At 46.7% G+C, this 25,628-nt stretch overlaps 1 protein-coding gene across 1 annotated transcript; it reads left to right on the top strand.

Annotated features, from left to right (window-relative positions):
• The first annotated feature begins 1,014 nt into the window (after positions 1-1,014).
• On the top strand, positions 1,015-25,497 carry Cpa4 (carboxypeptidase A4). Its single transcript, XM_006979413.4, has 11 exons — positions 1,015-1,170; positions 6,560-6,641; positions 7,049-7,183; positions 8,620-8,718; positions 12,294-12,395; positions 13,783-13,887; positions 14,562-14,672; positions 15,938-16,028; positions 17,833-18,032; positions 18,845-18,929; positions 23,949-25,497. Exons 1-11 carry the CDS (start codon positions 1,103-1,105, stop codon positions 24,134-24,136), a joined length of 1,266 nt encoding a protein of 421 aa, XP_006979475.1. The 5' UTR covers positions 1,015-1,102; the 3' UTR covers positions 24,137-25,497.
• The last annotated feature ends 131 nt before the right edge of the window (positions 25,498-25,628 follow it).

The following is a 25,628-nucleotide window of genomic DNA, read 5'->3' as shown; positions in this document are numbered from 1 at the left end:
ATACAAAAATAAGTAGAAACTGTGGAACTGGAGGGATGACTCAGAGATCAAGATTGCATCTACTTTTGCAGAGGACTTGGGTTTGATTCCCATTACCCACGTAGTGGCTTACAACTGCTTATAGCTCCAGTTCCAGGGGATCTGGTGGGATCTGATGGGATCTGATGCTCTCTTTTGACTTTGGAAGGTACTTGCACACACACACACATGGTCTATGTAAACTCACACAGGCACACATACATACACATAAATATATAATAAAAATTAAAAAATAAATTCAAGCCGGGCGGTGGTGGCGCACGCCTTTAATCCCAGCACTCGGGAGGCAGAGGCAGGCGGATCTTTGTGAGTTCGAGGCCAGCCTGGGCTACCAAGTGAGTTCCAGGAAAGGCACAAAGCTACACAGAGAAACCCTGTCTCGAAAAACCAAAAAAAAAAAAAAAAAAAAAAAAAAAAAAAAAAAAAAATTCAAAACAAATATCATCAAGCCTTATCTGTTATTTAGATCCCAAGGAAAACTGTTAATGTATTCAGAATAACACATCCTTCCTAGACTGTTGACCACCCATATTCCTCTTTTCTGAATGGAATCCTAAGAATTAGGCCTTAGACCCGTGAACTCTCCTCTGTGATCTGCTGAAGTCTCTTGCCAGGCTTCTTAAATGTGTGGTCTTGGAGTTGGCTCAAGGTTCCTTGATAAGATAGTCTTCACTTTCCAAACAGTTTTTTTTTTTTTTTTTAATCACTCTAGAGGTAACACCACCCCAGGTTTACAAACTGGCCTCTCCTATCAGTATGAATTCCAACCAGCAGTGTGGGATCTTTCCATTTACTCAAAAAACACCATGTAGATGCCAAGTGATGAGCAATGTGGTACCCTGGGTAAGACATTCCCAGCCTGTGGAGCAAGTTCCTGCCTTGCAAATGGAGGCTGGGCCTTCATCACTGGAAAGGAATGGAGGAGGCCTTGGCTGGGGCCTGCCTTGTCAGGGCTGGAAGGGTGCTGGAGAACCATATTAGCATTTTTGAGGATGTGAGTCTGCCTCAGGCTCCTTATAAATACAGCTTGACTCAGTCAATGTGTGACTGGCACCCGTGAGACATGAGGTGGTTACTGTTCTTGGGGGCCCTTGTTGGGTCAGGCATCTGTGGCCGAGATAAATTCTTTGGGTGAGTTTCTTTTGAACTTTATTATCATTTTTTAGTTATTTCAGCAATTCGGGAGCCAAATGGAGTGATTATACTTTAGGTGGTAGAGCTTAGGTGAAGGACCCGGGCTTTTATATCTCTTCTGTCCCTGTCATCCTGAACCAGCCACTTCTCTCTGAAACCTGATTTCTTCTGTGAAACCAAAGCTAGTGGTGTCCCAAGGCCCTCCCCAGCTCCCCAATCTCCTGCTAATTCTGTTTTTTCCCCTCCTTCTTTCTAAGGTCACTTCTAGGCATTTCCTTTACTATTAACTAGGAAGGATGGCCAGAAAGACTTTGTCAGGTTTTTGCCAGGCTCATAAGGGAAAAGCTGGGCCACAGGCTTTGGGGACAGATACCATGTCAGTGGTGAAGCCTGGGTATCGCTGGTGCTTTCTCAAAGGCTTCTGGAACAAGGACGTCAGATAGGTCTTGCCTAACTACAGTTATGGCAATGCACACCAGGACTCTGTGTGTGTGTGTGTGTGTGTGTGTGTGTGTGTGTGTGTGTGTGTGTGTATGTGTGTGTGTGTGTGTGTGCACACATAGGCTCCACATGCTCTACACAGAAGACTGTGGAGTTGATGAAGGACAGGACATCGGAGAGGCAGGGGAGATGGAAGGGATGCTCTGGTACCCAGGTAGAAGACTGCATTAGAATAACTCATCACCACATAACACTTGGCCTTTTGCAAAGAGCTTTCCTGGGCATTGTCTTGTGGATCATGTAACAGCTCTGTCAGGCAAGCATGTTATTTTCCTCAATTTAAACGTGAAAAAAACCTAGTCTTAAAAAGGTTAAGGAACCTGCCCAAAGCTACTTAGCTTGTAAGCAGGGAAGCTGGGATGCTGAATGCAAAGCTTACACCCTTTTTCTGTAACAGAAGTCAGTCAAATGGAATCCTCTATTTCCCTGGTCTACCTGTATATGTGAGTTTATTCTCTATTGTATTATCTGGCTAAAGGGACCCGAGGATTGTTTATTGAAGCAATTACTTACATGGGACTGAGTCATTTTTATGGGGATGATGGTTCATACCTGCCTCTGCTGCCAAATAGCTCGGAGGGGCCAGGCATAGCAGGTGGCCAGGGAGGAAGATTTTTCCCGCAGGCAGCCCAGCAGTAGGTGCGTGATGACTACACTCGCTGCTGTGTGGGCTGACGCACGGAGCTGCCGGGCTCCCGCTGCAGTTATTCATGTGGCTGGAAAATCTCTATTTTTCAGGATAGAGACCTTTCTTGTGGTTCAGTGGGCACCTGAGCTGACACAATGGGGCTGGGTTCTAGAGTATTCGCTGCAGGAGCTGTGCACACAAAGGGCCGTGTGCTGGAGCTGATTACAGACGCTTTTGATCAAACCAGGCCTTGTCATCTCCAAGTCTGTTCTCACTTCATCATAGGCGCCTCAGTAAAGGTAGAAGAATCTTTGCTGGGATCCATCAGTGTGTCCCGGACACCCAGTTCAGTGAACATAGAGGGTTCAGGGCAGCCAGCCTCTGAGCCGCTGAATGGTCGGGAAGCCAGGCTGGAGGCTGGCTAACGGACCCAAGATGGTGGTTTCTCCCCACCACCCTATCTCCTGCCCCTGCGACGTGGTTCTCCTGGCTCCCTAGTCTCTCTTGTTCTGCTGGTATCACCTGTCCTAGTTTTCAGATAGCTTAAGGATGAGACAGCGGCCAGGCTAGGTGGAGGTGTTGGGCAGGTGGAGAACAGGAAGGAGCTGCAGAACTGGTTGTCGTGTCAGTGGTAGCTGGCAAGCATCCCAGGGTTTCCTGAGGCCATCTCCGAATACTATCAGTCATAGCTGCTAAGCCTGGGCGGGGATGTCGGCGAGAGAGGCACAGAGAGCTGACCACTTAGCTGTCTTTCCGGTCATAGGGGAGGGATGGAAGCTTAGCTGTCAGAACCATTATTGATTGTCCTGAGCATGGGACAGGTGTGAGGGTGAGTGAGCAGACGTCACCAACTATGATGCTAAAGACGTATTGGTGTACTGGGAATTGAAGAGAGCCAAAGAGCTGTTAAAACAACCACCCAGAACGGGAGGGGCGGACAAGCACCTGCGAGTCCCAACGTTTCCCTTCACCAAGGTCAGTTTCTATCTCCAAAAAGAACTCAAGGTCAAGGTCTTTGAATGGAATTCCAGCTAGTGCAGATGGGGTGAGCTCAACCATCTGCATTGTCAGGAGCTGAAAAAGATATCTTCCAAACAGAGATAAGGTCAATGACGGCAGGAAAAAGTTTGCCCTTCACATGACACCCACTGATTTTAGATGTCACTCTGCTGGTGTTCGTTAGGATAACGGCAGACCCTACTCTACCACCACTACCAATTTTTAGGGCTATTGTACCAAGCTTTGGTTAGGGAAAGCTTCATGAGTCACATGACCTTGTCTTGAAGGTTAGGTGGGAGACTACCAGGCACTTAAGGGAACACCATGTGCAAAGGCACTTAAAGGCAGTTGCATGGAATGAACATGAAATTTCAGGAGAGCTGGAACCAAGAAGGTACGCAAAGGTGGGGGAGAGATGGGAAGGTGCCCCATTCTGTACCAGCTCTTCTGCCCTGCCTCTTCCTGCACACTACAGATGTTGTGTCTTTGACCTTGGTAGCTTGGCTCATTAGAACATGATAGGATGGACTGTGAACTCAATCCTTTCCAGGGCCAGTAAAGTCACTGCGTTCCATTGTCATGGACTGTGCTTGGGAGCATGCAAGTTCTGTTGTGACATCACCACATTGGCGAAAGGAACACGTGCACACATTACAGCCTGGATCGCTGTGCCGTCTACTCTTCATACTCCAAAGAGCTCGTCAGCTGTCCTTTCCTTCCCCGTTCCTTCTCTGCCACCCCCTTTCTCTGTGGCCACTCTCGCCAGTGTTATTTGGCAAAGGTCTAATTTTGCCACCCAAGAGGCCAATCCTTCTAGCATGTGCATTGAAAAAAGAATCCTCTTTTATTAACTTGAATTATGTGTCTGTGTATGTTCCTGTGAGTGCTCAAGGAAGCCAGAGGCATCAGAGACCCCGGGACTGGAGTCACAGGCAGTTGTGAGCCAGTCAGCTGTGGGTGCTGAGAACCTAACTTGGGTCATTTGCAAGAACAGTACATGCTCTTAACTGCCAAACTGTCTCTTCGGCCTCTAGCATGCTCATCTTAAAGATCCCCCTTTTCTGGAGTGTTAGAGATGGTGGTTACAGGTGTGCATTTGTCACACTGGTCTTTGTCCTCAGTTAGAAGGGTTTACTGTCCACTGGACCCTCTTCGAGGCTGCTGGCCTGTGACAGAGAAATGTTAGTCTGATACTCCACCTTCCCTGGGCTGTAGTCCAACTCTTTGCAGGTCCAGTGGCTTATGTATCAGTCAACTTTCTGTTGCTATAACAAAATCCTTGAAACAGAGTTACTTCTCTGTTGCTGTGATGAAATATTCTGACTAGAGCAACTTAAGGGAGGGCGGGCTTATTTTGGCTCACAGTTTGAGGATGTGGTCCATTATAACGGACAGTCATGGTGGAAGGGACTTGAAGCCGCTCGTCACTGGCATCCATAGAAGAGAGCGATGAGTACCTGTGCTTAGCTACATTCCTATTTTTGTGCAGTCCAGGTCCTAAGCCCAGGGAGTAAGGCCGCCTCCTTTAGGTTGGCTCTTCCCACCTAACCTATGTAGTTCCTCACAGATGTGCCGAGAGGCTGGTCTCCTGGGTAATTCTAAGTCCTGTCAGGTTAATAGTTATTGTTAACTGCCACACTAGATAACATACAAAGAGAAAAGATCTATTTCACGTGTGGCTTTGGAAGCTGAAAGTCCAAGATTGGGTAGCTCTGTCTGTTCTGCTGTGGCGAGGGCTCCTGTGTGTGGCATTGTGGAGGTGGCATGTGTGAGAAGGGGAGATCATGTGGCAAGACGGTGCCTTGCTCAGTCTTTTAAACTTACTTTCTCAGGAACTGACTCTACAAAAGCAACTAGACCCCACCCCTTAAAGCCTGCTGCCTTTCAACTGGAGATCAGACTTCCGGGATCTGAATCCTTGGAGCGTGGTCAAACCGTATCTGAACCACAGCAGGTTCAGTGGAGACCTGCCAAACTTGGCTTCCTATAGCGTCCAGGGCAGTTTTCATGGGCTGCTGTTAGCTGCAACCTCCAGGAGCCCAGGAGGAGGGCTAGGGTGAAAGGATGTGAGCCTCGGGTACTGGCATCTTATCGAGCCCAGCCACCTGTGTTGAGAACCGCTCTACGGTGAGCCTTGTCTTTTGGGCCTGGCCTAGGTCTTCCCGGAACTTTCCAAACTAAGTGAAATCCCGGAAGTCCATCCGGATTGAACCGGTTTTCTGGTGAGGAGCCTCCACGTGAGCCTCCCATTTTGTTCCCTGTGACAGAGGCATTTTCTCTGTCAACAGGTCCTTCAGCCCACATCCCTCTCCAGCAGCTCCTCTAGCATTCACTCATGTCAAAGGGATGACGCATGTGACAGTCGAGTGCGGATTCATTTGGGCTGTCACCTAGCAACGCCTAATGGCTCCGCTGGCTCTCTAAGCGAGCTGAGAGCTCAAAGAAGGCTTTTCAGGCCTAGCCTTCTCCCACCCACGCAGGGCTTGGGGGCCTCTTCCCCTGCCGATGCTGCAGAAGCTGATTCATGCACAGGACAGAGTGCAGGCCGGGCGTCAAGGGGGGCTTCTTCCGGGCACCCTCAGGGCCCGGTAGGCAGCCATGAGGCTCAGGTTGAGCCTCATACCCTAGTCCACGCCCAGTTCCATCGTCAAGCCCACGCGTGGGGCTGGGGGGCACGGTTAGTGCTCTCAACCTGGCCTTCCCGGGATAGAGGGGCTATTCCCAAAAGTTCCCAGCTCTTCCAGGCATGAAGGTTCCGTCGGGGTTTCAGCCCTCGCCTTTGACAGTGAAGAAGTGTTTCTTTATGTCTTGAGTTAGCCTGGAGCCCAACTCAGGGACATTCCTTTCTGCAAAAATATATATGTTTTTCATTATAAAGTAATATGACCACATTACAGAAAACAGATACAAGAGGGGAAAAAGTAAGCCATCCATAATCCCACGACCCAAACGAGCACTGGCAGCCTTTACTCTATTTCCGTTGTCTGTTTTCCTTCCAGCCCATCTGCTTTTTCCATCCTCATAATCATGGCATACATACAATTCTGTGTCCTGCTCTTTCGCTTAATATTCCCCTTAAAGTTATACATAAGCACTTTTTCATCCTTGCCACATAGTCTTGTTTTTAATGGCTATACATTATAACCAAAGACTAGACCATTTCCTCCCATCAGCACAGCCCTGTCTGGGATGGTGGGTTTGGGGTCTACTTGCCAGCTGAAAACTAACCATTATCTTCCACTCTCCCCTCTTTTCCAGGGACCAAGTTTTTAGGATTAATGTCAGAAATGGAGACGAGATCAGAAAACTGACTCAGCTAGTGAATTCGGACCACTTTAAGGTACGTGGTTCTCTTCACCCTCTGGAACGTTCCAGGTCTGAAGGTGACACAGTCCTTGTATTTGTTTTTTTATCCTTGTGAGTTTTCTGTTCATAATGGAGTATGAGTGGACATGGCATTCACATGAGCGAGAGGGATGGTGGGGGAGCGCGGCGTTGCTGTGCTGTTAGATGGGAGGCCTACGCCGCGGCCTCCCGCTTCTGGTAGCCCTCATTGTTCCTTGAACTTGACTAGGTACGGAATGCTGGGCATGTCTGACCAGATATACCTGTGAAAGGGGCGATGTTCATCCTTGGGCAGGACTCTGGGATCACCCTGGCTTTTGACAGTGGTTCTGAAGAACATGAGCTCATTTCATGTTTTACCCGGACTGTCTTTTAACCCGATTGTGTTTCTGTTCGCCTTAGCTCAATGTCTGGAAATCCCCCTCCACTTTTGATCGGCCGGTGGATATCCTTGTGCCCTCGGTCAGCCTGCTGCCAGTTAAGTCCTTCCTGAAGTCTCAAGGCTTAGACTACTCAGTGACAATTGAAGACCTGCAGGTGGGTAGGCCAGGGTCTCTTGCTAGTCTTGCATGAGATGAAGCCACCAGTCAGAGTAGACCTGGGAGATTTAAAAATGGCTGGGGTCATCCTTTTTCACCTCCCCAGGTGAAGACATTGAGGCCGATGGAAACAGAGGTTAATAACTTGTTACAGGGTGAGTGTGCTATAGAGATAGGCAGCTAGCTGCGCAGATCTTCACCTAAGTCTTGACTTTGCTAACCACTGGCCTGTGTCCGTGGGCAAGTGTTTACCCTCATGAGCCTCCATCTCATTGTGGCTAAAACGGTGACAATGATTCCTACTTCAACTATTTATCGAGACGATGCTTCTATTAACTGTATATAATACATCTAACACGTTAGATGCTTCAGTAGGCAATCGTTCACCCCCTTTTCTTATTTGAAGTTAAAAGCAAGTGTGTGTGTGTGTGTGTGTGTGTGTGTGTGTGTGTGTGTGTGTGGTGGGTACTGGGAACCGATCAGAAGAGAAAGGGGGAATGTCACCAATAGCTCCCAGCAGAGGGAACATTGCCATCCAGCCCTACATCCTACATTGAACAGCAGGACAGTATCTCTGACTAACACTCTCTCCTTCATCGAGGTAGGTTATGGACTAATTGGTGATTTGGCCCAGGATTTTCCTGATGGTGTGAACAGCTGTGAGCTTATTAATCATCCTCACATGTCACAGACATCTGCCAAGAACCTTCAAAGTATGAGTGGTTATAAGAATTTCTTTGTTTCTGAATGGTTTCCCAAGCTGTGGGTTTCAGAGGTACTGGATACCAGATGCAAGCTGATGTCTAGAGATTTCATACTATAGAAAAACCGAATCGCGCATATGTTAATTCCAGGGAGCAAGTGGGTTTTGAATGGGATAATGCAAATCGGATATTAAAAAGTAAAGTTTTATAGATATATGGAAAAAATCTGACTCTCCCTCCTTTTTTTAAATGAAAGACGAGATAGTTTATTATTTTTAATTGTGTCACACTGACTGTGATGATCAACACACATAATTATAGAGAGCTCTTCTGGGTATGAAGAAGAAACCCTGCACTAGTTTTATGTACTGAAAAAGTTTCAACAGAACCAAGAATGTTAGGGAATAAAGACCTTAAGCAGAAATGAACCCAGATAATTCCATTGTCTTACCCCACAGAATTAATGAAAACCCTTTGGGAATTAGCAGCATTAGAATAACATGTAGTTCCGATTGAAGACATTTTGGATGTATGCAGCATGAACTTTCATTCTCTGGAACTGTAATCTTCGGCTTGTATCACTTACGTGCCCTCGCCCGTTAGACCTTGGACATGTGTGTTGCTTGCTACCCTGAGGGGGATGCCATCTTGGCCAGCCCATCTACCCAGATGAACCTCTGTCTCCAGCGGATCCCTTCACCACGTTGCTGTGTCTGGTTGTTTATTTTAGGCCCTTTTAGATAACGAAGATGAAGAAATGCAGCACAGTGAAGGGCAAGAGCGGAGTGGCGATAGCTTCAACTACGGATCTTACCATTCCTTGGAAGCTGTAAGTGTTTCCAGCAGCTGAAGGCCGACACTCTCTGCTTGCTCTGTTTTGTAACCTCTCTCTCTTACATCCAACTTCAGCACGGTGTCGCTTCGCAGAGGGGCTAACGGGTGTGCACTTTTTCCCCTTCCCACTGGGGTTTGAACCCCATCAGCGCCCATGTGCGTGTGAAACGCAGCTGCAGTTTTCCCTGCAGACACCCTTCTCCAGCAGCCTTTTAAAGAACGCCATGATATAACGGCAGCCTTTCCAGGCCTTGTAATTCAACCTTCTCCTCCATTGGAATCCCTAGCCCAGAATAAAATGCCATTTACTCCAGGCAAGCAGTCAAGCGGTTATTTCCAAGGTTAACCAAATATTTCCACTCATTTATCATGACTCCTTATAACGTATATTTGTTCCACAATGCAATTTGGTGCTGTGTGTAGTTAGAAACCACTTTATATAGCTGACTTTCAAGGTAAGCCAAACTTTCAAATGAAGAACTTGGAGCTGAATAATTTCATATGATACTGGAATTTGAGAAATCAAAAGGGACCTCAGAACGGAACAGCATCATTCACGATTCAGGGCTCTTATGTCCCAAGTGTCTCTTTCGTTAGTTTGCAGACTCTACTAGCTTGGGAGCCCCTCCCAAATCTAAATTGCTCTTCTCCTCCTCTGCCTTCATACGTGCTGATCCTTATGTGCAAACGCCGTGTTCCTGGCAAATTTCTCAAGAGGCGTATACCTCGAGTTGTTTTTCTTCTAGATGAGGGATTAGTTCAGGGGCTGGCCAACTGTTTCTACTTCTTCCCATGATTGTCAGTAGCTTTGTTTATTATGTACACTTCCAACAATTCTGCCCCTTGATCCCCCTTGTGACCAATGACATACATCTGCAAAACAGCTGGATAAAGTTAGGAGTTCAGTTCAGTCTCGGGCCACGGGCGAGAGCAGAGCTCAGGACCCACACAGGGATCAAACCCATAACACGTTAGCCTCATTAATGTGGGGGCTCTCCCCAGCTGAGTTAACCAGTTGCAAATGTCACCCAGGGACCAAGAGAGGCCATCCACTTACCTTAGCAGCTGTCTGTCTGTCTCCCTTTCTCATCTGCTTGCTTCTGCTCCCGCTGACTTGGGTGCCCCTTGTAGAGTGACCTTCAGCTAGCCCTTGTCCCCAGAGACCTGTGCCTGTGCCACCTCTCTCCTGGCCAGCTCATTCGGGGTTCTTCCTAAAACCAGCTTTGAACAGCTCAGATCCTGTGGCCACTTAGGCTTTTCTAGGTCTCCAGTGGGATTCCACATTTGCTGCTGCCAGGGCTTCTGGTTTTAGGTCTGTGAATGGCTGGCATGTGAATTTGCACCCCACATCTGGTATAGCTTGGAGATTTTTAAAACAATTTCCCATTTATCTACCTACCCACCTGCCATCTATCTATCTATCTATCTATCTATCTATCTATCTATCTATCTATCTATCTATCTATCTATCTATCTATCTCTGTGTGTAAGGGTGTACATGTGCCATGCAGCTAATGTGCAAGTCAAGAGGACAATCAGTTTTCTCCTTCCACCATATGGGTGCCAGGAGTCAAACTCAGAATTCACGTTGTCAGACTTGGTAGCTTTTACCTGTTGATTCATCAATAGTCCCAGCCTGGTGTTTTAATCCCGCCCCTCTGCCTGTCTCTGTCTGTCTGTCTCTCTTCCTTTCTCATTTTGAGACAGGGTTTCTCTGTGTAGTTCTGGCTGTCCTGGAACTCACTCTGTAGCCCAGGCTGGCCTTGAACTCACAGAGATCTGCCTGGCTCTGCCTCCCGAGTGCTGGGATTCAAGGCGTGCGCCACCACAGTCAGCTTGTTTTTACTTGTTGTAGGTGACTGTCATTTCTTGTGACCCACAGCATCGATTCTGCTTTTCTTCAGTCTCTAGTGTCTGTGGGTTGGGAGAGTTTCCAAGACGTCCCCTCCCCTTCATTCTGAGACAAAGTCTTACATAGCACACTAGCACGGCCTCCACTCCCCATGGAGTTGAGGATGACCTGGAACTCAGGATCCTTCTACTTTCTGAGGGCTGCAGTTACAGGTGCATACTGCCACCCCTGGTTTGTGGGGTCCTGGAGACTGAACCCAGTGGCTCATGCATGCTCAACAAGCATTCTGTTAACTGAGTTACACACCCAACCTTCCAAGTCCTTTGCGTGATAAACAAGAATTTTATTCCTCCGTTACTCTCTATCTTTTATTGATTATTTTTATGAGACAGGGGCTCTCATTGAACCTGGGCTCAGTGATGAGCTAGACTAGCTAGCCAGTGAGCTGCAGGGATCCTCCAGTCTGTGTTTCCTCATCACTAGAGTGGTGCACACCACCACGCACGGCTTTTCATGAGGGTTCTGGGGACCTGGACTCAGGTTCTCTTCCATGGCAAACATTTTATTCATGGAGCCATCCTTGCATTTATATTTCTTTTTTTACTGTATTTTTTTTTGTTATTTTATTTATTTATTTATTTTATTTTTATTTATTTATTTATTTATTTATTTTTGTTTTCTGAGACAGGGTTTCTCTGTGTAGCTTTGCGCCTTTCCTGGAACTCACTTGGTAGCCCAGGCTGGCCTGGAACTCACAGAGATGCGAGATAAACAAGTCTGGCTCTGCCTCCCAAGTGCTGGGATTAAAGGCGGGCGCCACCACCGCCCGGCTTATTTATTTATTTTTTGAGACAGGGTTTCTCCGTGTAGCCCTGGCTGTCCTAGAGCTTACCCCATAGATGAGGCTGGCCTCCAACTCAGAGATCCACCTGTCTCTCTCTACCTCCTGAGTCCTGGGATCAAAGGCATACCACATGTGGCTTCTTTTCTTATTTTATATTATAAACAATCTATTTGTATTGTTTTTGTGGGACACACACACTGTGAATTTTTTTTTTTTCTAGCAGAGAACAATTTGGCAAGCTCTGCCATTCAGAGCCTCGGTAGGCAGGCCTATTCTGATGATCCAGTCCAGGATAATGCAAAGAATCACACTTTAGAGCAGTATCTGTTGAAGTCTCTCTGCTTTACTTAAGTGGACTATAATTTTGCAGACTACTGAAATGTGTTATTCTCCAGAAAACTGCAGAAAGTAGCTGTTCATAAGCACTCCATGCTGATGATGTAGCCAACCCTAAGGTCAGGGTCCCAGAAGAAACTTAAGACTGACAAGATATGGTTCACAGACACCCAACCCATAATGGAACAGAATTTTTTTTTATTATTTTTTTTTTTATTTTTTGGTTTTTCAAGATAGGGTTTCCTTGTGTAGACCAGGCTGGCATTGAACTCACCGAGATCCACCAGCCTCTGCCTCCTGAGTGCTGGGATTAAAGGCGTGTGCCAACACTGCCCTGCTTGCACAATGGAACATAATTTTAAAATACCATTGAGTTGGGTTTAGTAGCACATGCCTGTTATCCCAGCTTTTGGAAGAGGGAGGTAGGAAGACTCCAAGTTCAGGACTAGCGTGGGCTACATGGGAAAACCCCAACTCAAAACATAAAATAAAAGTAAGTTTTTAAAAAGTATCCTTGGTTCACTTTTCCACACTTCAGATTTACCACGAGATGGACAGTATTGCCACAGACTTCCCTGACCTGGCGAGCCGAGTGAAGATTGGAGAGACATTTGAAAAGCGACCCATGTATGTTCTGAAGGTGAGGCCCAAGGCCCTTCCGAGGATCCCAACTTGACCGAACTTCCGGATCTGAATTTCCAGGACCCAGCTGTGGTCTGCAAAGGAGGCAACTTTTTAGACCCCATTGGTTCTGAGGAAGAGATTGTAGCTTCCAGTCATCTCTGCTTATTCAGATATTTTGATCTGATTGAATGCCCTGCTTTTATCTCCTGTAGGGTAGTTAGAAAGAACATATCCCAGCCGGGCGGCGGTGGCGCATGCCTTTAATCCCAGCACTTGGGAGGCAGAGCCAGGCAGATCTCAAGAGTTCAAGGCCAGCCTGGTCTACAGAGAGAGATTCAGGACAGGTACCAAAAAATATACAGAGAAACCCTGTCTCGAAAAATAAAACAACAACAACAACAAAAAGAGCGTATCCCATTCTCTGTTTAGACAGAGAGTATCAAGGCAGAGGCTGTTAGGATTCCTTAAGACTCTCGGAGGCCCACAGTCTGCTTTCACTCCCACCGAGCAAGTCAGGATAGGCTATGAACTCCGTTCCGTTCTGCTCTTGGGGCCTCTTCTTGGAAAAGAACCCGGGCGCTTACATTAAGGTAGATGTAATTTTAAGCCCAGCCTCAGATTGTTGGCTGCATGGAGCCCTGTTTCCAGATATTTCTAACAGATTCAGGTCTGTATTGGCAAAAGAGGCAGAGAGCTATGACGATGACATAAATCACACAAATAATCCAGCTGGACACATAGAAAGGGATTTGGGCATAAGAACCGTGGAACAACTGTTGATGCGAAGAATTCGCCGAACCCTTGGCTTTGTAGAAGCCAGGTTTATAGCAGGAGGAGAGACACACCACCGAGCTGGTTCCTTTAAAATAATTACATTTAGATTATTTGCCCGTCTGACAGAGACCCTGCCTTCATTAGCACCACACTCTGACCCATGGAGCCCCAATGCTATGGCAAAGGCAGGAAGCAGAATTCATTACTGCTGTTTACAAAGAGCCGTAGTGAAGCCCTCTCCTCCGTAATTTAAAACCGAATTCATTTATTACATCAACAGAACAGTCTGGTTCATGTACCCTTGTGTCTCTCTCTGTTGGGAAACCATTTGAGATCTTTCAAGAGACACACTATTATTTCTAATCGCACTAGCATTCTGACCCACAATACCAATTGTTTCTCCTTTCCATTTACTCCCAGAGCTGGAGAGGTTTGGGCTGCCCAGAGCTGCAGCCAACCAATTAAGCTCCCAGGTCACGGATGGGCCTGATAAATAGATGGTGCCCTCAGGAACATTTGGTCCCTGAATTATCTTAAATGAATTAAATGAATAGGAGCGGGCTGGGGAGAGGAGAGGTGAGGCGAGCTGTGGACGGGCAGGTCATTTTCTGGCCCCTTTCCCTTTGCAGTTCAGCACGGGAGGAGGCAAGAAGAGACCCGCCATTTGGCTGAATGCAGGCATCCATTCCCGTGAGTGGATCTCACAGGCCACGGCTATCTGGACGGCGAGGAAGGTCATGTCGCCTGGAATTAGTCAAGGATTCTGGTGGGCCTGGGGTGGGGGACAGATCCATCCCACGGAGCTGGGCCCGGGGGATGAGGTAGGAAGGTGCTTTGCACAGACCTAGTAGGTTGGCATCTTCTCAGATGGGAGAAGGTCGAGAAGCTCCTCTGTCAGTGATCTCACTGTGGTTAAGTGACCGTGTTTGTGACCAAGCTAATGTACTTCAAAGGTGAGCCTGAGACCCTGACTCACTGTGGGCCCTGCAAAAGGGACCAGAGCCTCACTCAGCACCTAACTCAGGTGCATTTCACCTCCGTCCCCTTCCAAGCCCTGCAGGATTCCTGGGTTCTCATATTGCCTCCAGATCTTTCAAGACTAGCTTGAGCCAGTGCTGGGAGGGAAGGGCGGTCGGTGTGTATGGAAGGGGTGAACAGAACTGTCTCCTCCTGTCACTCAGCCACCTGTCATTGTCACTCAATACTGTCATGCAGTCCTGGCCCCAGGCTTTGAGAGACTCAGAGGGCTTTTCAGAGAGCCCAAGGGGGCTCCAGAGAGGCTTCAGAGGGTGGAGACTATCCTAGGAGCAGCATTAGTGGGGTGCTGGGCACCTCAGGAAAACACCTGGATAGACCTACAAACCTGCCTTGCCATGATGTAGCTGACTAGTATGTTATCTCTGCTTAGATTGTGACTGATTACCAAAAGGATCCAGCTGTCACCTCCATCTTGGAGAAAGTGGATATTTTCTTGCTGCCTGTGGCCAATCCTGATGGATATGTGTATACGCAAACCCAAGTGAGTAATTCTAAATGGCCAGGGCCTGGATTGAACTCACCAGTTGGCTTCCATATCTTGCTAGTGCCCTTGGAGATGATTTCCACCAACGTGTATGTAGGATGCTCCCTTGGGACTTTTTTTTCTAGTCATCCTCTGAGCTGAGAATCACCAGGGAATATATTATTATTTATTTTTATTTTTATTTTTTTAGAGAGAATAATCTAAGGAACTCTCAATTGTGGGTCTTGAACAATTTTCAACATTTTACCTATCTTCTATTCATCTTTTTCTCTCCTACACAATTTATTTTCTTGACATATTTTAAAGCAAATCCCAGACATCATGTTATTTCATCTACAACGACCTTAGTATGCATCTCTAGCTGATGATAATAATAATAAAAAACCCAAAGCCACCACAGCACTGTCACCTTTGAAAAATTAATGGAAGTTCTTTAATATCCTCTAACACCCCCATTATTTTAAAAACGTCCCTTAGGAGTCAATTTGTCGGAGTCAGGATCCAATAAGGTCTGTGTACTGTAGCTGCGACCATGCCTCTGAAGTCTTTATTCATTCCGCAGCACCCCCAAACACATCCTTTTCAAATGTCATTCATTTGTTGGAGAAACTAAGTAATTTCCTGTATAATGTCTCACATTCTGCGTTTGGCTGATGGCTTCTTTGTTGTACGATTTAATTTGTTCCCTTATTCCCTGGTTGAGAGTGTGATTGAATTCAGGTGACTGTCTTAGAATATAATAGGCCCCGTGCATGTCTGTGGCATGGGTGATCTTCAGTGGCCGTTGCTTCTACTTCTGCATAAGCCAATAATTATTCAGTGCGTTCAGATGGGACCAGCTTGGTTATTATATAGAAAATTCTCTCATCAGGGCAGTTTGAGGGAGTCACTGTCCTTTTATTTTTTATTTTATTTTTTTGAGACAGCATCTTACTATGTATGTATTCCTGATTGGCTTGGAACTATGTAGAGCAGGCTGGCTTCAAACCTATAGAGATCGGCCTGCCTCTGCTTCTCAAGTGTTGGGATTAAAGGTGTGTGCCACCAGGCCTGGCCCTAAATCCCTTCTTAAAGCCAGAAGTATACACCATCTCCTCTGTGAGGGGCAAAAGCAGAGTGCCCAGGCAACTGAGCCTGGAGTCTAGCTGTCCCCAGGCAGGGTCACGTGCAGCTCAACCCCTCTACTGTGGTCCTAGTCCCCGGAGAAACCCTTCATTGCTCTGTGTCCTGACATACCCCTGAGTGTTTGGTGGCTTTTTCAGAACCGATTATGGAGGAAGACACGGTCCCGGAACCCAGGAAGCCGCTGCATTGGTGCTGATCCAAACAGAAACTGGAACGCAAGCTTCGCAGGTAGGTGGGGAGCTGGTTTCCAGCCCCACCAGCAGTGGATGAGGCTGTCCACACGTGCCTGCAGTGAATGCATGCCTGCAGTGCACACATGCCCGCAGCGTGGGATGGGGAGCCAGTTTCCATTCTGGTTTTGTTTTTCCGTTCACCGAGAGACCCTGGGACACCCCTCAGGCTCTGTGTCTATGTGTTCTGTTTTGTTTTTAAGTCTTATTGTTGTGATTTTGAAAGGGGATGATTCAGTAATCCCTGTCCTCCTGAGAAAACAGTGGGCCAGGCTGTCTTTGCATTGTGATTACGACTATGTTAATTTTAAATATTCCTTTATTTATTTGATTTATTGTGGTGAGGCCTTGTGCATTCTAGTCAAGTGCTCCGCTGCTGAGCTGCCTTCTCAGCCCCTACATATTTTAAAAATCACACACATCTTAGATGCATGATTCCAAGGCCCCTCCTTAACCCTGGTCATTCTAGCTTTGCCTGGGCAAACTGCAGCTGGGTAGAAGAGTTTCCGGTAGCAAGTTCAAAGAGAACAGTTGGCATTGTTACTCTAATAGGCAAGAGCCGGCAGCAAAACTTAAATCCCAGCAGCTACCCTTCTGTTTGTTAGTATGAATCAGCAGCTAGCAGTCATGGAAGGTGAGTGAGAATTAGGTGACTTGGGTCCTGAGTTCTAGCCATTTAAAAAAAATCCCCACAAAAGTACCAACTATTGTTCATGCATTTTGTTCTTCGAATGGATTTTTGTTCTTGAAACTCAAGGACAATCTCAAGATTGCATGGCTAATGGAAATCACCAAATAAACTCACCTTCCACTTTTAAATCCAGTAGTTCTTTCCTACTAATAACCCCCCCCACAGGCACACACACACACACACACACACACACACACACACACACACACACACACACACACACTTCAAACTCCAGGCCAATGTGGACTCTGTAAAACCTGTGTGTGAAACCCAGTGTTGAAAACAAAAACAAAAGAAAATAAATTATACGAACTTTATTTTACTTTTTGCTGTGCTGGGAATCAAATCCAGGGCCTGTGTGTACCAGGCCAGCCCTCTGCCATTGAGCTATGCCCCAGCACCCCAGTATTTTGTTTTGAATGGATTTATTTTAATCATATAGAACTATCATAAAAATCACAGGGAAAATAATGATCGAAGGATGGTAGCCAGCCAGCCAGCCAGTCAGTTCCTAAGTTGTGACTGTCTCTCGCTCTGTCATACACAGATACACAGACACACGCACGCATGTGCACACACATACAGACTCACACACCAAGGCCTGTGTATTGTGAAACAGTGCAGAAAGCGATCTGTCTAAATACCTGGTGAGTAATCAAGAGACGTTTTTTTAAACCACAACAATAGATTATGTTTGTCAGCAGTTGGCCATTAAGACCTGAACCAAGAGAAGAAGTTGACACCAGAATAAATGGAGTCATTTTCATTATTTATTGGTATTCATATTAATTATCAAGCACACTTATTAATTACAACTCGTTCTTGAGTGTGACATTAATTATTTATGACAACTGCTATTAGCACAATGCGAGGTCAACTCTATCCTCTTAAAAAAGTTCTAATACTTTTCCTTCTCATTTGTAGCAACACCCCCCCACCCCCAAACTCCCTCCCTGTCCCCTCCTCAGAATCTGTACCTGCCATGAGTAGATTCTTGGGGGCATCTAGACAAACACCTGTCTACTATTCCAGTCAAACTTGGGGTGTACAGTCCTCCTTTCTGTCTTCTTGGCCTGTGGGTTACTCGTTACTGATCAGCTCTCCTCCGCAGGAGAAGGGGCCAGTGATAACCCTTGCTCTGAAGTGTACCATGGCTCCCATCCCAATTCTGAAGTGGAGGTGAAGTCAGTGGTGGATTTTATTCAGAAGCATGGGGATTTCAAATGCTTCATTGACCTGCATAGCTACTCACAGCTGCTGATGTATCCCTATGGGTACACAGTCAAGAAGGCCCCGGATGCCGAGGAGCTGGTAAGTGATGGAGGGCTTCTGCCCGATCCCAGACTAGCTTGACTTTGGCATGGCCAAGGTGGCTGGTTTAGAGCATTTGAGGGCAAACACAGGAGCCGTAGTGAGTACCTCCCTGACCTTTGATTAGTGCCGTCAGACCCACCAGGGACAGAAAGAAGACAGTCCCTCTCCCATTTCAGTGAGTTCTAAGACTTTGTCCACCCTGTATACTTGATTTTCTAACTAGAACATGTCACAGGTTCACTACTTGCTAAAGACTATGTTTGGCACCATGATGAGAAGAGTGTGCCACCTTCTCTCTGGTTAGGGAAGAAGTGAAGAAGGATATAGGTCATAGCCTGGGGGTTTTGTGTCACAGCCCATGACGCACTCCTGGAGTAGGAAAGGTACCTGTAGATGGACTAGTAGGAGTGGGGTTGGCGTCTTCAGGATTGCTGCAGGCCTCTGCCTCCATGCTGGTCTGCTGAGGCGCCACCCTATTCCCAGGTCACTGCCAGCCCAGCAGTCTGTGGGGTGAAGAAGCCCCACCCAGACTCAAGGCTAGATGAGGACCAGATTTTGGCTGTCTACTCAAGGCTTTTCTCTTGAACACACTTGGCCTTCTGTCATGTTCTTGAACATGACATTCCTCTCCCTTAGGCTATCTCAGTAACCTATCTTAACTAGATTCCTACGGGGTTGGCAAGCAGCTCTCTAGGCCTTAGGAAAGCTTGCACGAAGCTCCTCCAGTCGGAGTATATACCACAGAGGCTCTCAGAGCGCCCACTGATCTGTGTTCACCTCCATCCTCTCTCTGCCCAATCCCTCCCCAGGATGACGTGGCCAGGAGTGCAGCCAAGGCCCTGGCTTCCCACTCGGGCACTAAGTACCAAGTAGGACCGACTTGTACCACTGTCTGTGAGTATTCCTGGGTGTGAGTTATTGAGAAAGCACCTTGGGAGGAAACTTGAAACGGGCTGGGAGGAGAGAGGCCAGCTTTATTTCCTGTGGTGGTCTGATTGCTTTAGTGGTTAGTAACAGACCAAAGTTTATGTCAAGACTTTGTGACAAATGGCTACTGTAGGCAGTCATCTTCATCAGTGTCAATACTGCGCTCCTGTGCTTATCATGTACCCTTGATGAGTTGGATCTGTCAGTGGGTAGACTCTACATTCCTCATTTGTATCAAGGATCATGACATGTTTTATCAAAAAAGTTGTCAAAGTCTATCCTCCATTTTTGTGTGTTTCTGTCTGCATGTGTATGTGTGGGTACAAATGTGTGTGTGTGTGTGTGTGCGCGTGTGGAGGTCAGAGGTCAGTGTTGGGTGTCTAATCTCTACTGTTTCCTACTTTATCTTTTGAAACTGGGTCTCTCACTGGCCAGGAAGTTGCAGGGATCTGCTTGTCTCTGCTCACCAACACGAGGGTTACAGACCCACACCACCAGGTCTGCTTTGACCTGTGTGAGTGCTGGGGACCCAGACTCAAGTTCTCATGCTTGAATTGTTTCCCCAGGCCCCTATCCATTTCAAAGGAAACTCCCCAGCTTTGTCTTGGGAGATAGATGGTAGTGATAATGGGTTTAGAATGAGCAAGTGGTAGGGAGTCCTCTGACTATGATTAGTACCTAGCAAAAAAGAAAAAAAAAATCTACCAAGCCCCCAAATCTACACCTGGCCTCAAAGCTTGTCATCCATAGCCTCATTTTGGAGGACATATTTGTTTTGGTCTCATCTGAGCATTTTACTGGATTTCTGTTGACGTCTTGCCGATTCTCCTATTTTGGCAGTCTGTCTTCACGTGATGGGGAAGTGTCATACTGCACAGCTCTGCCTAAATGGCAGACATGAATGTCGACATGGGCAGAACAGCTCTGCTCCCTTGTAAGGGAGTGTGTCCCTCTACAGTGCCTTCTCCATAGCAACCACTGTCTTGGTACCTTTGCCTCTGATCTCAACGCTCTCTTCTCTGTGTGTAGCTACAGAGCAGTTAGCATGATGCTGGTGTTTGTCTTGCTAATTGCAGCAACAATCCATTAATTATTCATAGTTTATTGCTATTAGTGTTGTTAAATGGGAACTCTTCAGAGGACACATCTGGAGTTTTCTCCACCCTCTGTTTAATCAGCCAGAAGTGATCATGGACCAAGCAAGCGAGCTAATGGAGACTGGCTAGGAGTCCCTTGAGGAGGTCTTCCCAAAGATCTTTGTGGGTCACCAGGGTCCCTGCTTTGGGGTCAAACCTCAGTTTAAATAATGGCCTTGTTCTTCCACATCAAACACATTCTTTCCCCCAGCCTGAGCTGTGTCAGGTCAAGGAATACTCACCAGATGCCTCGGACGGACGAGGAGGAAGGCTCTCCCGAGGGTGCCTAAGAGCCATAAAACTTCCCATCTTTCAAGACTATTCTGTGTTCTTCACAGGTCTCCTCTCCTCCATTGCTTTCTAGAGTAGTTGGTTTTTGTGTAGTAAAGTCTGTCTAACCAGGGGCTCGGCCTGCACCACATCCGAGGTTGACATCTGCACCTTTAAGTGCTTGAATTTTCTTAAGAGTCTTCATTTCAGATGAAAGAAATTCACATTTTTTTGTCTTCTTAAACAGAGCATAGGGAAAAGGATTCAGTCACCCCTCCCCATTGAGTGGGTTTCCGAAGATTAATTATTACATCCTGAGGACCTGAGATGTCATTTTGGACTCCAAGATCCTTCTGCTAACTAGCCCCACCCCATTTTACCGCTTTAAGTCTTGTGTCTGCTTTTTTTTTTTTTAATTAATGCTTTTTAAAGTTATTGTAGAAAACAATGAGCTCCATAGTAGTTTTCTCACGCATCTACTCATAGGTGTCTGTGACCCGCCGCCCACTCCTCCACTGGTTTGCGTCTGCCCCTTAGCGTCTTAGGTCCCTCCCCGGTCAGTCTGTCAGTCTGTCAGGGCCCATGTTCTGCCTCAGCCAGCTGCCTCTCGCACCTCATTCCTTTTCTCCTCACTGATTCTGATTTACTAAGGGCTTCTGATCTAGTAAATTCTTGGGCTTATCCACCTAGGATAAATCATGGGTTTTAAGGATGTTTGTGACAACGTTATTTATCACCACAGAAGTCTGGTGAGCATCTAAAATCCCCACTAGGAGAGGGCTAGACAAAATTGGTACATTCATACAGGGAAGCATTAAGCTGCCCTTAAATGAATTAGGTGGATCAGTGTGTACTAACAGGGAATGATCGTCAAGTGATAATTGAAAAATAGAATGTGTAGAATGGTGTTAATAGTATATCCCTGCATGCACATGCACGTGTGTACATGTATGTGTGCATGAGTGTGCGTGTGCGTGAGAGAGTGTGCGCTTTAAAAGATCTGGGGAGATAGCTTGGTTAGTAAGGGGCTGCTGTGCAGATGTGAGGACCTAAGTCTGACCCCTCAGGCCCACATAAAGCAGGCGTCGTCGTGTTGTGCACAATTAAGCTAGCACTAGAGATGGCGACAACGTAACACAGCTGGGAGTCCCAGGCCAGGGAGTCCCTGTGACTGGGGAGCAGTACCTGAGCATGACCGCCAGCCGCCACATGCTTCTGCACGTACACGCATCTGCACATGCCTGTGTACACATGTGCACCCACACATGTAGATGCATTCCCACAAGCAAGAGCAGGTACACATTGAGCAAGGAATAGAGTGGAGTTTAGGAACATGATCACTTTGAATACCAAGAAGAGTCCTTTCTGCCTCCTTCCAGTATCTTAAGTGTGTTATGGAATCCTTGAGTTTATCATTTAAAGAACCATTGGACATGCTAGGAATTGTTGGCTTTTAGCTGGGGCATTTTCTCAGGGCACACATGCTGTGGGGATTACACAAGGATTTCTGAGAGCACAGCAGAGCCCATTCCATTCCCTTGAGAACACGCAATCTCGATGGAAGCTGTGTCTTTAGAAAAGTGTGTCCATGAGAAACAGTTCTCAGGAACAAGGGAAAGGAAGGGACTGAGCTTACATTATCAGATGTGCTAATCCACCAGATGGACCTCAAGGCGACTGGATGGACCACTTTAAAGGATACCGGCTTACATTCCAGCTCTGCCATGTTCTGCCTGTATTTCCTTAGCTGCTTTCCCACCCTGAGCCTGGACTTTTCCCAGCTGTAAACTAAGTAATGGCCATTTCTGGATTTTAAAGATTAAGATATCATGACTAGAAAGCCTTTGATGTAAGGACTAGCTCATAACAGATGCTGAAAAAAGACTATCCGCCATTGTCATCGTTTTATTAGTGACGTCTGTCATCGTTTTATTAGTGACAGTCGCCTACATTTTACATTTGTGGGCAAATTCCTGTTCTAGTAGTCTGGGAAGAAACAGAAAAATAGATCTCCTATCTCTTTCAAGTCTTCCTGCCAAGTGAAGTTCCAAGGAATGCTTTTCCTTTTCCTGTGTATCAGTTATCTCTTGCTGTGTTTAAAAAAAAAAAAAAAAAAAAAGTCAAAAAACAAAAAACAAAACTAGGCTAAAACTTCTCAGCTTAACATGATAAACATTTATTTTCATACCCTGTTTATGCAGGTCAGGAATTCGAGAGCATCTTGTATGGACAGCTCTGGGACAGGGTCTTGCAGGAGGTCATAGTCAAACTGTGTTCCCAGGTCACAGTAACAGACTTCAGGGCTGGGTGGTCTGCTTGTAGGCACTCCAGTGCCTGGTGAATTAATGCTGATTCTTGGCAGGAGGTTGCATTTCTTCACTGAGCCTCCTCACTGGGCTTCCTGGGCACCCTTACATCAGTGGCAGCTGGTCCTCCCCAGAGCAGTGACCCCAAGACAATGAGCCACAACTTTCTGGGGTAGCCTGTTAACTCTGGCACGAGGCCATCCTTGTTCTATCTAAAGGAGGATGACACAGGCCACCATCTCAAGGAGACAGGGGTCACTGGGGCTAGAAGGAGATGCCTGCCTCACTCTGAGTTTCCTTGAGGACTGCTGTAGTTTAGTGAGAAGATGGGAATGGGGATTCTATTTTTGGCATATGTATATATGTGTTATATGTTTGCGTTTATGCATGTTCACATATATACGTATATATGAACATGCATGTAGAGGAATTTACTGCCTTTTTCAATCACTTTCCATCTTACTGAAGCTGGGTCTCAAGACCCAGAGTTTGTTAATTCAGCTAGCCTCACCAGCCAGATTACTCCAAGACACTGTCTCTGCCTCCTGAGCATTGTGATTACAAGTTGTCCATGATGCCTAACCAACATTACGTGGATTCTAGGGATCTGAACTCTACTGCACAAGCTTGCATGGCAAGCCGCTTGCCCCCTGAGCCATCTCCCCAGGCTTGGGGATGAGGATTAGTATCTCTTAGTTTAGGCTTGAACAGCCCTTCATGGTGCAGGATGACCTAAGCGTTATGGATGGAGCCACTGTGCCTTTTTGAACATAAGTGTCTTAGGACCTGATGACTTTCAGGAAGAGCTCTGCATTCTATGGAACTCCATCCTGTAATCAGTCTTTCTTTTGGGCTGCCAGCTCACAAATAGCAAACAGGAAGACTTATTATTAATTATGAAAGCTCGGCCTTGGCTTAGGCTTGTCTCACTCGCTCTTATAACTTAATCCGTATTTTTATTAATCTACATTCCACATGGCTTTTACCTCTCTTCCTCTTTTACCTCTCTTTTGTGTGCACCACTCAGTCACGTCTCGAGGGCATCTCCTGAGTGCCTCAATTCCTCTTCCTCTTCCTTTCTCTCCCTGGAAGTCCCACCTATATGTCCTGCCTGGCTATTATTGGCCATTCAGCTTTTTATTACACCAACCACAGCAACACACCTTCACACAGTGTACAAATATCCCATGACACCATCCAGGCAGAGCTCTAGCCTTTTCCCATGGAACCCTACAGGGAAGGAGGCTTCAGTGGTATTCTCTTCTGACTTCCAGATCCAGCCAGCGGGAGCAGCATTGACTGGGCATATGACAATGGCATTAAGTATGCATTCACATTTGAGCTGAGAGACACCGGGCACTATGGCTTCCTCTTGCCAGCCAGCCAGATCATCCCCACTGCGGAGGAGACCTGGCTAGGACTGAAGACCATCATGGAGCATGTGCGGGACAACCTCTACTAATCAAGGAGAGCACTCTTATCTCACCCATAAGCCACCACTGAGGCCACTGTTAAAGAAGATCGCTTCTTCACACATGGGCCAGAGCCTTCTGGGCTGGTCGGGACTTCGCTGACTCCTGTTCAGCACCGCTCCCTAGAGATCACACATCCTGGAGGTGGACCTGTGAGGAGTGCTTGCGTCAGTGTGGTGTTTGGTCCCGCTGTTCTCCTTTGGTATGCTTCTCTACCCGTGCATGATTGGGCAGGCTACCTTCACGGTCATTACTTCCTGGTGGCATATGGCTACCTCACTTTTAGGATACCTCTGATGGCTCTCTAGTCTCTACATTTAGCCAAGTCAGGGATCTGGCTCTGGTGGGGAACTCTGGGAGCTGCTGGGGGAGACAATGCTTATCTTTAAAACTCCTTTTATTTTCTCTCTTTCTGACATGTTTTTCTTTTGGACAGGGTCTTACTATGTTGCCAATGCTAGCCCAAAACTCCTGGGGTCAAACAATGCTCCTATCCCAGTCTCCCCAGCAGTGGTACCTGGCTCTTTCTATCCTGCTTATTCTTTCTATTATTATTATTATTATTATTATTATTATTGAGACAGGGCCTCTCCATGTAGCCATGGCTGTCCTGGAACTTACTATATAGACCTCTCTGACCTCGAACTTACAGAGACCCCCCTGGCTCTGCCGCCAGAGTTCACTAAAGGGATTAAAGATGGGCATCACCACACCTGGCTCCTCTTAATTATTTTTTATTGGCTTGAGTACACAGTGGAGCTCTTGTCCATCACAAGGCTCCGTGTTCAGATGGTGCCCGTTCTTTTTACCCCTTTCTCTTTATATTTGGTGTTACTGGGGTCCTCGAAAGGGTCAGTCACCCTATAGGTGAAGCTTGCAGGATCAGGGATGAAATGGGGGCTAGACGGCAGGACTACTCGATCAGCACCATCTGTCTTGTCGGCCTCGTTTCTACTCTGCCTTTTGAACTCACTTCAAAGATCTTGCCCTCACCTCACAGGCCCTAAATCATCCCTATGGCCTGGATAATCTCAGGGCTCAGGACATTCCAGCTTGGGCTCTGTGGTCCCTGTGTTTCAGTCTCCCCGTTTATTCCTCCTGTGTTTAAAGTCACCTTCTATTTTGCATCCTGGACCCTGAGTTCCTACCTGGAACAAGACTCCATCCTCAGCCAGACACCTCCTGAGCTCTGCTTAGCACATACCATCTGCCCTGTTTGTGTTGTGGGTTTCGTTTTTGTGTTTTTCTTCCCCCTGTTTTCAATCATGTCTGTAAATCTTAACCCTCTGCCTAGGATTTGGGCAGCATCTGGTGTGTCCTCATAAGCCAATAAATATTCAATATGGCTCCACGATCGGCCTTTATTCTTTGCTTTCACCTGAATGGAACCGAGCCACAGTCTTGAATACGCATCTCTTTATAATGTCAAAAGTAAATTTTAATCCCTGTCCCTATCGTATGACATGTACACAGGCCTATTTC

This window comes from Peromyscus maniculatus, chromosome 3, assembly GCF_049852395.1.
Source record: "Peromyscus maniculatus bairdii isolate BWxNUB_F1_BW_parent chromosome 3, HU_Pman_BW_mat_3.1, whole genome shotgun sequence".
Taxonomy (NCBI): Eukaryota; Metazoa; Chordata; class Mammalia; order Rodentia; family Cricetidae; genus Peromyscus; species Peromyscus maniculatus.
The sequence above is the reverse complement of the archived record's forward strand: the minus strand, read 5'-3'. Positions and strand labels throughout refer to the sequence as shown.

What these genes read in the sequence shown, in the direction of transcription:
- Cpa4 (XM_006979413.4), top strand. Translation starts at nt 1,103, where the DNA reads ATGAGGTGGTTACTGTTCTTGGGGGCCCTTGTTGGGTCAGGCATCTGT. An exon ending in TGAATTCGGACCACTTTAAG is followed by an intron (nt 6,642 to 7,048) that starts GTACGTGGTTCT and finishes TGTTCGCCTTAG; the next exon opens with CTCAATGTCTGGAAATCCCC. An exon ending in CTGGAACGCAAGCTTCGCAG is followed by an intron (nt 16,029 to 17,832) that starts GTAGGTGGGGAG and finishes TCTCCTCCGCAG; the next exon opens with GAGAAGGGGCCAGTGATAAC.